This window comes from Neodiprion pinetum, chromosome 3 (genome assembly GCF_021155775.2).
Source record: "Neodiprion pinetum isolate iyNeoPine1 chromosome 3, iyNeoPine1.2, whole genome shotgun sequence".
NCBI classification, from domain to species: domain Eukaryota; kingdom Metazoa; phylum Arthropoda; class Insecta; order Hymenoptera; family Diprionidae; genus Neodiprion; species Neodiprion pinetum.
In genome coordinates, this window is record NC_060234.1 from 17,927,563 (window position 1) to 17,943,849 (window position 16,287).

At 40.9% G+C, this 16,287-nt stretch overlaps 1 protein-coding gene across 8 annotated transcripts in view; it reads left to right on the top strand.

Annotated features, from left to right (window-relative positions):
* mtRNApol (mitochondrial RNA polymerase) overlaps window positions 1-16,287 on the top strand; it is a 102,298-nt gene that overhangs the window by 2,876 nt on the left and 83,135 nt on the right. For all 8 annotated transcript variants that reach the window (XR_011176576.1, XR_006882085.2, XR_006882084.2 and 5 more), the window contains exon 2: window positions 3,012-3,128. Coding sequence is in view for 3 of the 8 variants with exons in the window: in XM_046616178.2 (XP_046472134.1) it covers window positions 3,012-3,128 (117 nt within the window). In the remaining 5 variants the exon portion in view is untranslated. The remainder of the gene's footprint in view (window positions 1-3,011; window positions 3,129-16,287) is intronic.

Sequence of the window (16,287 nt, forward strand, 5' to 3'; positions counted from 1 at the left end):
CTGAAAAAATTAGAGGTTCTGTACTTTGAGCTCATATTCTTTCTAAAAAATAATGATTGGTGCAAGTTTATTTTATCATAGTGAAAACAGGAAAAGAAAACTTCTTCATTTTTTTCTACTCGGAATTAACGCGAAGATGGGTTAAAAAAATACTTTGTTTACGTATTCTGACCAGTTCCGCGTTTGTGATTTTTTTTTAGTACGATAGCTCCAATGAGGTCGAAGAAAAAAAGGAAAAACGCCAAAATGCACTACTTGACAGTCTGCAATAAATAGGAACATTAGAAGGTTCAAATTTCGCTGAAATGTGTTCCTTTGGATGACATATCTTTTGCCCCTATTCCCAGCTGAAAAGTTTCGGGGGCATTTTTGACATGCTTATTCGGTTAGACCCCTCACAGCTTTCTGCGTCTGATACTTGTCGCATTTCTTTATCCAGAGCTGCTCCAGTCGAAAAAAGGTTAAAATGTTATTCTAGAACAAGAGGCACTCCAGCCTGGGGTGCTAGGGATTCCAGTAATTTCCATCAAAAGCTAAGACTGATAGTTTCTCTACCATTCGCCTGTATAGTTTGCCCGTTTCCTAGATTTATAGGCCATGGATCCTGAAATGCTTCGTATTCACCAAACCAAGTTTTCTGTTTACACGTATGATCAGTCGCATTAGAGTCTATAAACCAGATCGATATTCTCGAGCTCTCAGCTTGCAACGTAGTAAAAGACATGCCAATTAAAGCTTCTTCTTTTTCTGTTATTTCATTTATTTTCTTCAATTTAAAAAAGTCTTGTTTCCTATGTCCTGGTTTTTTGCAATAATTAAAAGTACCTGGTTTGCGTTTTGAAGCGGTTGTGCTCCGATCTCTGTTGGTCCTTTCGTTTTCGGGGCGAGGTTATTGGTACCTTTCAGATCCGCCTGTCTGCTTTGACGCAGCGAATGCTCGACTCTCAGATTCCTCTTGAGTGTTCATTCTGATCTCTTCTGCCAACAGCCTTTGAGCCATATTACTGAGCGTGCGATGTTCTTCAGCCGTCGACTCCCACACTGTGAGGAAGTAGTTGAAAGACGCACGTAAAGTCATGAAAATTTTGGTCATGAGCATTTAATCAGAAATGATTTCACCTAATGCTTTGAGTTTATGCAACAAAACTTCAATTTTTGCTATATGGACTGCCATATTATCTGACGGATCTTTCGTTGTTTGATACTACTTCTGGTGCATCATATGTATGCCGGTCTGATTCTGTTGTTCATATACATATACTATGAAGTTTGCTCCACATTTCTGCCGGCAATCTACTTTTCATGATATGCAGCAATGGCGAATCCTCAACACTGGTAGCAATAATCTTCTGAGCTGATAATTCCTTTTTGATCCGTGTAGATCGTTCTCCCTCAGCTTGAGGTTGAGCTAGACTTCTATAAGCTACTTCATAAGCTCCAGTAGCTTTAAGCAATAAAGAGACTTGAAGTTTCAAGGTTGACCAGTTCTCGACGCCTTTTAATTCAGTTATTCTAGTTGATTCGTTCTCCATTTTTTTCTTCGATCATCTCCTCTTAGACGCGGCCAGATAACCTCAAAAAGTATTTTCTCGAAATTTAGGTGCAAAACAGAACGCAATCCCGAAAATATCACACTGCGAGGCTGGGCCCATAACCTGTTGTAGGTCCGTGGATATTTTGAGAACAAATCTTGCAGGATGTCAAGATTATTATTAACAGATTACTTTATTAAACTCAGAACGAGCAGTCTTTTACATTTCTTTTTCTTTTAACGGTATATCGAAACGCTACTACTTGGCAGCCTAGCCAACCTATCAGACGAATATTTCTTTAAATGGCTCCCAAACATTTCTTTAGATTCCTTATTTAGATGGCACTACAATAATTCTTCAGATGTCTACTTGGTGCCACAATAACTCTTCATATTTCACATTTTCAACAGTGATGTTCGACGGTATTGAAACTCAATAAATACAGAAATACATGATATACTTCATTTTTTCGCTTTATAACGTAGAGAACTTTGCTATAAATATATAATGATAATTACCGAACGAGGTAACACAGAAAGGTTTATATCCTACAACAATCTGAATTGTAAATATACCGATATTAGGAACTTTTACTTGTATAATATGTTTTTATTTTCAATTACCAACTTGTCAAATAAGTGCGTTTGAAAATTGCAGGCGCTATCTAATTGGTGAATATTTTCTGAGGAACCTCACAATTGGTTGACTTTTAGTCTGTTGTTTTGATTTCTAGATATTTTGCTATCAGTCTTGAGATTTCGTCATAGATCTTCTGTTTTTATCTAGATTTCGGCCTAAACTACAATATTTTTTAATAAGAAAACAAATTTTATTTTATCTTTGAACGGACTCTAATTTTTTTCGATCCAAGGAAATTTCTTTAGGGTTGGCGACGCTGCTACTTACAATTAGATCGAAAAGTGAGGGTAAGCAGGTACTCGATCGATATGTATCGCACAAGGCTAAACTTGCTCTTTTTTGGTGCATATATTCAAACTAGATTTTTGATCATTCATATTTAACAATTTTCTTCCGCAGCTATCACGTCTTCTCAGTTGTTCATTGTGGAATGCTCAATTGTTTACAATAATTCTTGTAGTTAATTTTACAGACTTTGAACCCATTATTCATATTTCTACCTAACATCAAAGTGATACTCAAAAATGCTGTCTTTAAAGTTTTCTTTCTTTAAGTAGTCAACCCACTCTGAAATTTTTTCTTTTAATTTTTAAAGAAATCTAAAAATGTGCATAACGTATGTCCTGGATATTCTGAAGGAATACAGGCATTTCTGTTACCCTCGGTAGACAGCCAGCGAAATCGCAGTGTTCGTTAGCTTGGTTCTGAGACTTACATACACAAGTGGCATTTAATAGCTGATCATCCGTAAAGGTTGAAATCGGTGGTGATCATTCGAAAACGTAGTCTACTAAACTTGAAATGCTACATATGTAAAACATTTGAATATTTTTTGGACAGATTTCAGAAATGGTTCTCTTCATCGTCGAACGACAAGTACAAATACGGCAACTGCGGATAAAACAACGCCAAAGAAGATTAAACATAAGAAGAAAAAGTATGCAGAGCTCCTGGAAGGTAAGTTTCCTATTGGACCTTCATTCCTATTCATAGCCTTTTCTGAATTAATAATTTTATCGCTACTATGAAAATTTGTTATGACTTCAAAAATTTCCACTCGTCAAGCCAAAGAAACGTTTCAAAAGAACCATGTGTTTAAATGATAGTGAAGTTTGTAACACTTGTGTAACGATGTATTTTTGGGAAACATTATTATTTTGCTACACTGAAGTAAAAAATACTCATAATTTGCTAACTTGTCTGCTTTAAAATATTTCTGAATCTGTGAATAATGATTTTTCTTCAATATTTCGTTATTTTAACGTTGCGAACTTCAACGTTATGTTTTGAACTATTCTCGTTGAAAAACGCCGCTTATGATAAAAGAACTTATCGAAATCAAAAAGAAATGAAGAATTGATTAATTAATAATCATAAAATGATAGTGTTGTTTGACTGGATAAACCTTTTCAGTTTCTTAATGAGTACGTTAAGGGGGGAGACCCAGTTGGAACGCCCCAAAAAAAGGCTTTGTTTCCGAATTTTTTTTTGGCCAAACGACAAAATAATTTCTAACAACAGTTTTTTCATATGAAAGATATATATTTAAAGTACACATTACAATTGTTTCAAAGACAAATATTTAAAAATAAGCCGGTAGAAGGCAATGGGCGAGACGTCTGCAAAAAAAAGGGCATTGCGGTGATCACTCTCGCGCTACAATGGATCATCTGAATCCAACAAAAGAGGGGGGGATCTTTAGTTAATGATATAATGCTCCACATGAACGAATGGTTTCGAAAAATTTCAATTTTTCAGAAAATAGCGGACGTTGAAAGTCAAAAGTGTTGTTTTGAACAAAACTTCACTCACATTTTTGGCTATAAAAAAAAATAATTGTCCAGAAAAAAAAAATCCTTCGTTCATCCGAAGGACAACTATGTATATAATAAGTGAGACAAATTTCAAACCGATCGGTAAAGTCGTTCTCGAGTTACAGTGATCATCGACGTCGAAAACATGGTTTCGAGAAAAACGCGTTTAAAGTCTTGAGTACGATTTGCATGCAGATATAAAAATTTATTTTGTGACTTTCATTGAATCGTCTATTTCTGGGCCATACACTGCGCATTCCTCCGCTTTGTTAGCTGCATCTGCAGCAATTTTTCGTTGATGACGAGCTACCCTTGCCTCTCGAGTATTTTCGAGGGAGCGCCGGTTAGCTTTGTCAGACACGGCGCCCTTCAAATTTATATATCTTCGCGAATAACGGTCCGATTTGCATGTAATTATTCGGAAAATACTCTTGAAATATTGTACTTTTAGAAAATGGAAAAAAATCGATTTTTTCAAAATGCTTACTGGGTCTCCCCCCTTAAATCATGAAAACGATATCATCAAATTGTTATTGTGTATATTTACATTTATAAAATGGCTGTTGAGTTGAAAATTAGTAGTTTAAATTACAATTAAATTAGCTGCCTTGTTGTTTTATGGTAATGAGGAAAAAATCGTTGTAATAAACAAAGAAATGCGACAAATATTAGCGATATATATGACGGTTTTTACCTTTCATCACCTTTGTGATGTAAGAAAAGTATTGGTTTCGGTCTAAAATCACTTTTTCTAATTTCGCCGAATCTTTACGTTTTCGAACCTCTAGAATCCGAAAAACAGGTTTTTAGAGAAATGTCCGTGTGTCTGTCGGTCTATCGGTCTGTTCGCCAAGCTCCCGCGATGATTTCGGAAATGTAAGATGAAAAAGTCTGAAACTTACAAGCTTTTACAACCAAATGATGGGCATGAAAAATTGTCACGTCCCATTTAATTTGAACTTGCGATTCTACAGAAAATGAATCGATTCTCAATGTTTCACCGAAAAACCTATACTTTTTCCTCTTTATTACTTTTTCTGAATAAAGGATCATATTGCTTTGATTTTATTTATTAATTAAAAAAAAAAAATTATAACTTTTGTTTTTCATGAAAATAATATAATAGTATATTATGCGTCTAGGGAAGGAAGAGGGCGTTTTTTGTCGAGCGCTGATCGCGTCCTCGACTCACAACTCGTTCTGCGAATATCGTGCGAAACAAGAAATACTTCCTTCCCATGGTGCATACGATATTTTCTACGACAAATGTATTGAAAACGAGTGAAAACGCATGTTTGAAATTACGAATTACATATTGTTAGGTTATGCTACGTAGCGAACTCGGAGCGAATAGAATATGGAGAATTCAATAGTATAGGTAGGAAAGTTTGAAAATGCAACCAAAAGGGTCCAGGAAGCGAAGCCCTCGGTGGAGGGCTTAGGGGGGCTCGGCAAAAAAAAAAAAATTAAACATCCATCAGTGTTTCTTTTATTTTCCACTGATGCAGATGAACGCGAGGTTAGAATGTGTGTGAGGCCCAGCACTTTTTGAAAATAATAATTATAAATATTGTGCTGAGTTATGTTAGACTTGTGCTTACTTGTGCCGTGGATCCGCCTCTCCTAACTTCAACGGTTTATCAAAAAATCGAGGAAATTGATAATTTGATAAGCCCAGCACTTGTGCTGTACCCTGTGTATTCGAAAAAATTATAAAAAATCGGAACGTACCGGAAAAATATTGAAAAAAATATAAGAAAAAACGAAATAATCAGCACCCAGCCAAGCACTTCCAAAATTTCACAATTGTTACGATCGTGCTGATCGTGCTGAGTTGTGCTGAATTTGTGCTAACTAGTTATGTACTCAGAATTGAAGTACGTGATTCTTGCACGAGTATAATTTGCTGGCCGAGCGAAGCGAGGGTAACAAAAACACGAGTGCGAGGGTCGTGTACTCGCACGCGTATTGTGTACTATTTTTTGTAACACCTGTAATGGGAAGTTCGAGAAAATTGTAAACGTAGTTACAGCAGACGTGATGGTAGTCACGATTTATCATGTCCGATTTACGTTTGATTTGCTCAGGTTAGTGTGCGGGAATAAACATTATCACATAGTTTTTCAACATTACCTAACAGTTTTGGAACTGTTGTGGAATCTGTCGACTTGCGTATCATAGCGCGCACCCTTTATTTTGCACGATGTCGAACTTCCCATGCAGTTACAAAAAAAAATTTCAAACTTTTTTTTGTCTCTATCATACATGTTAGTTCTCCAGACCTCAGATTTTGTTCCCACACTCTCACAGCTATCTCATATCCTGCATTCTCTTCTGATTATTACCTCACTACTTCGGGTCCCATACCAAGTTAGTAGAATGCTCCCTTTACTGCTGAATTTACTTCAAGAAGTCGGTTTTTTCAGAATAACAGTATGGTATGTTTATCACGGCTTACTAAATTTCAGACATTACTAAAGGTTCGAAGTAACGATTTTTTCTAAGCATGTTTGGTTATAGTAACATTAGTTAGGTAACTTCATCTAGCCAACCAACTTAGTCAACCTCTTATATCCTTTCGTCCATATACGCACTCTCAAGTCATCTTTTATTCGACCAACATCTAAATTTCATCTTTCGTTCCGAATCTATACTGATCTCTCGCCTTTTTCCTTCTACAATTAATTTCTCCACATCTTCTCATTGTACTCTTCAGATCTTTCACAATCAATCAATTATCTCAATAATTATTCAACTCCTCAATATTAGTTCCCTTCATTTCTCTTATCTTTCCTACGTATGCGTGGTCGACAGGTTACGAACCGAATATAGGCTGTAATACCATCACGGCTGCATCTACATATTATATATACTGCAACGTACCGGTTACACGACATACTCGTATACGTAACCGAATACACGCATGATAGATCAACATAGCAGAACCAACCTAACATGAGCGGGATAACTTCTACACACGACGAGGCGACAACATCGGAATAATAGACCGAGTACACCGTGTGTCCATGAGGAAAGTGCGCATAAGGTATGCGCGTGCGTCAAGTCGTTCAAATTTTATTGACTGATAGTTACCGCATGATTGAGCAGCCGACGCAATACCAATCGCGACTGTCAGAAAATGTCCCTAGGACCCCCCACTACCTGTGGGCTCTGACCATTTTCTGAGAGTTGCTATTGGTATTGCGTCGGCTGCTCAATCAGGCGGTAACTGTTAGTCAATAAAAGTCGAACGACTTGACGCACGCGCATAAGGTGCGCACTTTCCTCATGGACACACGGTATAAGGACCACGCTGAGCAGTACCGATCAGCAGCGTTCCAGTAAAGACCGGACCTGGCTCAATAGACGGACGTTAGGAGCAGTGTCGAGCATAGCGCCGCCTGACTCAGATATAGTTGCAAGAGTAGAGCAGCCGAGGTAAAGCACCCGCCTGACTAAAGAGGAGAATAGTATACACGATAATTTCGAGTCAAAGCGACCAAATTCATCAATAGATTAAAAAAAGCGGGAAAAAAGGCGATAATAAATAAGCCAGGACAGCTTAACGTTTGAACCAAATTTATTTTTATGTTATTTCTCTTTTGTATCAATTTTTGTTAGTCAAAACAACTCCATATTATTTTGTAGAATGTATAATTATTATTCGTCGTACATTCGGCGCGTTATAAACTCGGAAAAATAATAGAATCTCGGATAGTTATGGATTCAGCGACGGTGACATTATTGTGTGTGTATGTGTGTGTGTGCGTGCCTGCGGGCGGGGGCGTGCGTGTGTGTGTGTTTTTTTTTTTTTTTAATATAGAGGTTTGGAAAATACTTTTACGTATCATCAGGCTAAGTGTTTCGTCCGGTATGTCGGACCAAGATATTAATACCGACTAAAACCCTCCTCTTTCTCTGGCCTCTCAATCCCCGCGGAAACCGCCGTTAGGCATTACTTCACATGGAGAGGATCTAGCTCTCGCTCTTTCTCCTAATTGTTGAAGTCATTGATTCTATCTTCTAGGCATAACTGTTTTGGCTCTCTCTCTTTCCGTGGAGCGCAGGTCTTTGAGCACTTCCGTCACAAATGCGCTGGTCGCGTTCCAGGCGTCCTTCGATGTAAGCATCGCACTTACTAATGTCTCAGGTTGAATTCACTGTTCGAGGACAGGTCCCAAGTCATCTCGCAGCATAGTGAAACAGGAGCACACAAAAAACACATGCTGCGCGTCTTCAGGGACTCCTGAACAGGTCGGGCACTCCGGAAAATCATCGTGCTTAAAGCAGTGAAGATATGCTCGAAAGCAGCCGTATCCTGACAACATCTGCGTTAGATAGTAGTTGACCTCACCGTGATTCCGATTCAGCCAAGCGTCGATCCTTGGAATGAGACGGTGCGTCCACCTACCGTTTATTGCGGCAGCCCACTGCGAATGCCGTCGAGCGATGCTATGTTGCCGTTCTTTTGTTCTTAGTTCATCAGGGCTCAGTGTAGTTGACCCCCTTCGTTGGTAAAGGGTCCGTCTTTCCTCCGCTAGGACTTTAATAGGCAGAGCTCCAGCAATAACGCACACCGCATCCTCAAAAACTGTGCGGAAAGCACTGGCGACTCTCAGAGCACTCAAGCGATGTATTGGTGTTGCTTTCCTTCACGATTCTTGGGTTCCTAAGGCATCCGCCCAAATAGGTATCCCATAGGTCAGCACTGATGTGATCACTGATGACAGCAATAACCTCTTACTCTGCTTCGGACCTCCAACATTCGGCATCAACCGTGATAAGCTTGCTCTTACGACTGATGCTTTGGAACTCACGTGTTCTACTTGCTGCTTGAAGTTGAGTCGGGCATTAAGCATCACTCCCAGGTACCGGATGTACGGTTGCGATGTGATTTCTTGCTCTCCAACTTCCAAACTGATCGTTTCCACTGTTTTTCTACTGGTGATGAGCACTGCTTCGGTCTTGTGTTTGGCTAGTTGCAACTTCACCGTGTCCATCCATTGGTTTATTCGTCTGAACGTGATGTCGAATGCCAGGTTTATTTCCTTAAAGTGCTTAGCGACGATCACCACAGCTACGTCATCTGCATATGCCACCAGCTCGACATTCGTTGGTAATGTCAGTCTCAGTAGGCCATCATACATAATGTTCCATAACAAAAGTCCCAGAACTGAGCCCTATGGTACACCTCCAGTAATATCATACTGCTTTGGGCCATTCTCCGTGTCATATTTCAGGACCCTATTTCCAAAGTAGCTAGCTACTATCCTGCGCAGGTATCCCGGTAGGTTCTTCTCTTCGAGGGCCCGCATGATGCAGTCCCAGTTAGCGGAGTTGAAGGCTTTCTTGATGTCAAGTGTAGCCACGAAGCAGTACTTCTTCGTACCTCCTTTCCATCTTTTCCCTCCGATCGCATCCCTGGCTCTGTTGGCGGCAAGATTGATAGCGTCTAGGGTTGATCGTCCTTTTCGGAATCCACATTGGTTAGACGCCAGGAGAGGCTCGACCACTGCTTCGATTCTCTGGTGGATTATGCATTCTAGTATCTTACCTGCTGTGTCCAACATGCAGAGTGGTCGGTAAGATGACGGTTCATCTGGTGGCTTCTTCCCTTTAGGAAGCAGTACAAGTCTTTGTTGCTTTCACTTTCTGGGGTAGGTTCCTTCATCAAGACATGAGTTGTAAGTGTCTAGGAATAATGCTGGCGCTGCTTTGATAGCTGTTTTCAGCGCTATATTTGGGATTCCGTCCAATTCCGGCGCTTTGTTATTCCCACCACGATTACAGGCTTCCGTCAGTTTTTCATAAGTGACAGGTGGAATGTCTTCTTCCTCACACTGCACTAGTGGATAGCTAAACTCACGTTGTTGTAGAAACAACGCAGAAACGATCCTCTGTAAGAGTATCGGGCATGTAGGTGACGGTATTGGCTGGCGTTTCAGGTGGGTAATTACCACTTTATACGGTCTTCCCCATGGGTCCTTTTCCACTTCGTCGATGAGCTCCTTCCAGCAATGTCTCTTGCTGTCTTTGATGGCCTTGTTAAAATTCCGACGTGCCTTTATGTACTCTGCAACCAGCTTTGCAGAGCTAGGTCGTCGATAGCCACGCTGGGATAGTCTTTTTTTTTTGAGATACTCTGAGTGAAGAACGCTAATGGTGTCGTTCCACCAGTGCACCGAAGGTCTTTGATTCATGCCACGTTTCCGAGGCATGGTAGCGTCGCAAGCCTGGGAAACTCTTCTCATTAGTTCCTTCGTCTTCTCCTCAGCACTTCCAGTGGTGATCGGGTCGCTGTCTAAGGCCACTACCAAGGCACCTGAGTCAAAAGATTTCACTTTCCACCTAACTGTGTTGGTTTGCCTATTTGCTCTTCTGGGATTCTGGCCAGTCGATATTTCCTAGAGTATTGACCTATGGTCGCTGGCTGTATAGGTGTCCATTACTTTCCAAGAATAGCTTCCTCTAGTTAAACTGCTGCTAATAAATGTAAGATCGACAATTGAGCTTGCTTCTCCTTTAGTGTACGTTGGTGTATCTCCGATGTTGAGTAGGACCACATCAAGTGTAGCCATAGCCTCGAGTAGTGCTTTTCCCCGTGCATCAGTGACCTTGCTTCCCCAGTCTGCCGCCCAGGAATTGAAATCGCCGGCTATTGCTACGGGAGAGTACTGTCTCGCATCTTCCGTTAGTCGATCAAGGAAATCTGCATATTGTTCAGCCGTGAGACTAGGCGGTGCATAGCAATTGTAGAAACAAATACCGTCCACCCATGCTGCTACAAAACCAGCTTCTCCATTATTGACCGCACTCTGGAATGGAAATTTTTCACAAGACCAGATGACAGCCTTTGCGGTGCTGTCCGATTCCCAAGGTTGGGTGCTCAGGTGTTCGTATGGCTCTGCTATAAGTACTAGATCTAGCTTTAGTTCGCGCATAGTCTGCGTGGGCAAGTCGTGCGCAGCCTCACAGTGATTGAGGTTTAGCTGTAATATCTTCATGCTCGTCTGTTTTGCATCTTCAGATGTGCCTCTTTGAATACCGGGCATCTACTAGTGCCGGCATGGTGGGCGGTATTCTCTATGCCGTGATGTTCAGCACATAGTGCACATCTAGCTGAGTTCTTACAATCAGCTACTTTGTGACCATCTTGTCCGCATTTAATGCATTCTTGACCTGTCTGCTTTGCTGTTACATTGGGCCCCAATATGCCTGAAGTGGCACCATTTGTAGCATTGCGTGGGTCTCTTCACTGATCTCACTCGGCAATTGACCCAACCAATCCTGATCTTGCCATGCTCGCCAAGTACCTTCTGAGCTGTTGGTACTGCCAGTGTTACTAAGGCAGTTTGAGTACCTCTATAGGCCTTACGGATCTTGATTGCCGCAAGTGGTATCTCGCAGTTCTCTCCACCTATCTTTTGCAAGGCTGTCTGTATGTCCTCCCTTGTCATAGTGTCGTCCAGGTCCCGGATATCAAGATCGTCTCGAGGCCCCTGCCTTATGACTTTGGCATCCTGTTTTAGGACCCCTTCAATAGCCCTCTGCCTTTGTCGGTGCTCTTCTTTGAAAGCGTGATAAGCACGTCTCCAGTCCTGGTCCTGTTGATCTTCTCTACCGTGGAACAGACCTCGTCACCATGAACTTCCTTTTTGATCCGGCGGAGTATCTCGGTACACTTATCCTTTTCAACTGGACGGATGATCAGTGCATCAGGTCGGGTGAATTTCCGCGGTGTTCTCGGCATATACACCGGCGGGTCCTCCTTTGGTGGTCGCTAGGTGTGCTGCTTTGGAGCCTGTTCCTTGTTTTGTTTTTTCTTGACCTTCCTTGTTTGGACTACTTGCCAGGCAAACGCCTTCTGCTGTCCAACGTTTTTCAGAACCTCGTTTTGAGGAGGATTTTTTCCTGAGTACTTCTTTTTTTTCGCCTGCTTGTCTGTTGAATCAGGAGAATTTCGCTCTTTCCTTTTTCCAGACCTGGTATCGCTTGTATCTCCGGCGTTGGATTCACTGTCATCGCCTTCAGCTCTAGTATCCATTTTTTCTACTACGCCAATGGCTAATTGGCTGGGTGGTAGTGCTGAGGCGTCTTTTCTCTCCGGTGTAACACGGGAAGCGCGCCGTTGTACTTCCTGCCAATCATCATCAAGATTAATGAACCTTTAAAGGGCGTTAGCTACACCGGTTGTTTTGGTCTTTATCTCCTTGTGGATATTGACCTTTGATTGGACGAACTCCTGTAACTCGTTGGTCAGCTTTTCAAAGCGTTCCAGCGCTTGCTTCCTCTTCATCTCAGCGCTTGTTTCAATCGCTGCTTGTTGGACATGAGGCCCGTTTTGACTCTTATATATTTCCTTTAATGTGCTTACACTTTATTTTTACCAGCGCATCGTACGGAGAGGAGCGGGTTGCTATAACTAGGAACGGGTACACCCTCGGAGATATTACTCAGACCTCAGTATTCTGGGGCCTAGTCAACACTTAGCCAGTCCCGGGACACACGTACGGACTGGACTCGCTCGGGGCGGTGCAGATTTCGATGTCTGCACTCACTGCGTACTTCCTGATCAAGGTCCGAGGTGACTGGCTCCTGATCTGCTGCTGTAATTCACACGTCGGTAGAGCAAGCTCACATCAGCCGTGGCCTGCATCGTCGGAAATAATCGACACAGGGCACGGACACTCCCAGTGGGTTACAGCAGAGACCGATCATCGTGTCGGGTCAGTTAGAAATGACACACCCTTTACAGGGGAGTTTTGTCCGCGGGAGATATTTTATTTCACTCCTACCCTCTGCTCCTAGAGAACTAAGAACAGCGAGCATTCTTCGATTCGCTAGGTGGAGACGCGCCCGGCTGAAACTGCCGTAATCCTGAGGAAATTTCCTATCCGAAACTGCTATGAATAGGCGAGATCCCGGAAATCGTAAAATACCCTATTTTTATAATTTAAAAGAAAATGATGATGGTGATGCCGGCACAGTAGGGTGACGTGTCGATCAAATATTTAAAATATTGAATCTCTTTCAAAAGTTCTGTTAGTTGAAGTTTCCAGTTTTGTCTTGTTAATAAACGGTGGTTCAAAATGCGTTCCACACGCCAAACACGTAGTTTGAGAGTGTCATCCGGTCTTTCTCTGACATATACATATACGAGGTATTCCATACCATTTCGACCTGGGTCTGACCCTCGACCCCTCAAATCTGGTTCCCGATTTTTCCTATCATTACTTTCACTCTATCAAGCAATTACAATGTTTTTCAGATTTTTTAAAATAAATTTGAGCGCGTCATGAATTTAAAAATTTTTTTTTTTGGAACACCTCGATGGCCGTAATCGAAAAATCTGAAAAAATTCCCAAAAATACAGTGTCAGACATAAAAAATATTGGTGCAAAATTCATAATGCTATGCTCGATTTATCTTACCTGGCATCGTCATCGATTCTGTCGAAGTGGTTCGAGGAACAAACTCGGGAATGGGGAAACATATCAGCAGCTAATGAGCGCTAAATCCCTATTTTAATCCGAATCAATTTTTCTGAGGTGGTCAGCTTATGATTAGAATACTTCAATTTTCTGTCTCCAGTTTTCGTCAAATCGGTCAAGTCATTCACCTGGATTCGTGCTTACAAAAAACTCGTCCTCGCACAAATACACATATACATTCGTTTGTGCAAATACCTGCAATCGTCTTCATGGATGACTAAACATATTTCCTATTAGGTTGTTTTCGAATTTTTTGTCAATCGAACCTTACGCAGGAATTAGTTGGTCTTTAGGAACTAATTAGGTGCCCTATTTAAAAATTAGGTGCTCGATTCTGTTACCGATAAGAAAGAATTTACACTCTGAGCTGCTGATGCAATGTCATACTAACAGCGCAGGATCTAAAAACGCGGAATATTGGCTCTGGAAAAAATTGCCTTACGCAAGAATTAGGTGCTCTTTGGGTGCTGATTGTGTTATTTAGAGCTTTTAAATACCAGCGCCTAACAATTTTTGATTTTCAATCCTTAGTAAATAATAACAAAAAAATCCTTCAAATTCATCGCAGTGAATTTTTTTTTACGGCAAAATGTTCAGCGAATCAAGAGCTAACAGGATATGTATGATTTGATTTTTGACCTACTGCCCCCGAAACACCCCCTGTTCCGATTTGTTTCCAATCATCAAAAAACTAACCTGAAAATTCAACGCAGTGAATTCTTTTTTACAAGTCGCACAACATGCTAGTACTCATCATTTTGAATATCTTTTTTCTCTCCTACCATCGCGATTGGGCGTGGATACATCTATAGGGGTTGTATCCACGACATTGTATCCAACGTATATCAGGAGCTCCTAATTACGTCCTCATTCTCACGTGGCCAAAATTATTGACAACATTTTTTTACTCTTGGGGGGAGGGGGGCAAGCTTTCCGGTAAGCTGGTCCCCCCATTTTCCGAAATTGATTTTCTCGTAACAGGATCAAGTTTAAAAACCGCGGTTTGAGGCATTGCAGAGCTAGTAAATAACTCTTTAATCTATGAGTTTTTCAAATTCTTTTGAGTAAGTGGGAGAGGCCAGCTTTACGGAGGTATAATGTTTGTATTGTTCTCAAAATAAGCGGGATTCTGAACTCTATCTGTTTCGTGGGGCGCGTCCTCTTTAATAAAAACGAGGCATCGTATTTTTTAATTTGGTCACGATTTCCAACTCTAGAAAACAAGGATCTAGGGAATAGGAATAAATGAAATAAACACGTATTTTGAGCCATCAGTTCTATGTTTTATTATGGCTCAGAGAGAAAAATCTTTGAGGTATGAACCTCAGAGAAAAAACCCCTCGCAAATGTTGAATTTACAATGTGTATAGGATATTTATCATATGAAATATATTTCGCACACTGAATTATTTCGGAGGTGAAATCTACGATTATGAGACATTATATATATATATATATATGTGTGTGTAGTTGTATTGGTTGCTGGTTTCGTTTGAAACATCCGAATTGAATCTCTATATTTATATATAGTTGCGCTGGGCGTCTTGACAGTTTCGTGCAGTATAATCGTGGTAAATGAAGTCGCTGGCGACTTCGTATAAGCATTGCGCTTGTGCTCAGGTATCACCGCTTGATTCGGTGTACCGGAAGGATTACCTTGTGTGAATCCAAGTATGTACAAGCAATCGGTAGATTACTTGCGTCAAGCATTGCGCTTGCTCATTGGTACAACCGGGCTGCGCCGGTGTGCCTGGCGGGACGTACCGCGCTTGTTGTTAGTGTACTTACGAGGTTATTCCGGCTCCCCAGCATGCAACAATCAGGAAGGATTTGAAGATACAAGACACCACAAGATCCGAGTACCGATCGAATTGCAGTGAGACCCCTTAGATTTATCCATCTCTCCGGAAACGCACAGAGAAAAGAAAACCAAAAAGAATGAACGACTGACCCCGAGTCGCTCGACTACTTGACTGACGCGGCCGGGCCCGCGCTATTCCCTCCTCCTTCATGCTCGTCTAAACACATGCAAGACAAAACAGAGAGAGTCTTCAAACGGCTCATAAGAGCGCGCAGTTTATCTTATAAGTCTATGGCCGCGCGACGCATGTGTTCGTATACACGCGCGAGCGACCATTCGTGCCTGGGCACCTCTGATTATTCGTTCGACCGAACACTATCCATATCTGACCCTCAAATTTCTGTACTCCTAAAGGCAACAGAAATATTCAAGGATTTACAAAAATTAAATTTTTCAAAAAATCAAAAATGTTAATACATATCAGAAAAAATCATTTTCATGGCGATTTGTAAAAATTTGGATGTTTTACTCTAGGTCAAGAAATTAGGACCTATACGGAGGTGCCCGTTCATGCTGGACCTCGGATTGGAAAATTTGAATTTTTTTGTTCAAACACCCATCTTGCACAACCTAATAAACGCAGAAGGATGGGGGTTTGGAAATAGATTAGGGATGGAATGAACCATTCAATCCACGATTTTCAAAACCATCTCTTGAAATTGTATATTGTTTCAAAGCCGCTAAAATAACGATTTTTTATCTCTAATTTTGAAATTATAAGTTTGGAAATCATTTCATCTTGTAGGAAATTTCGTAGCAAACAAGAAACGTGTACATTTTTATGCTAACAGCCCTTATTTCGGAATTATTTCAATTAAACTGATTGGAAAACTTTAGTTTTGTACTAGTGGAATTTATTTAATAACTTGCCGTCGGATTCAGCCCAGCGCACATCAATATTCTCAAATTTTATATTTTTTGGGAAATATTCAACAAAACAAACAAACAAT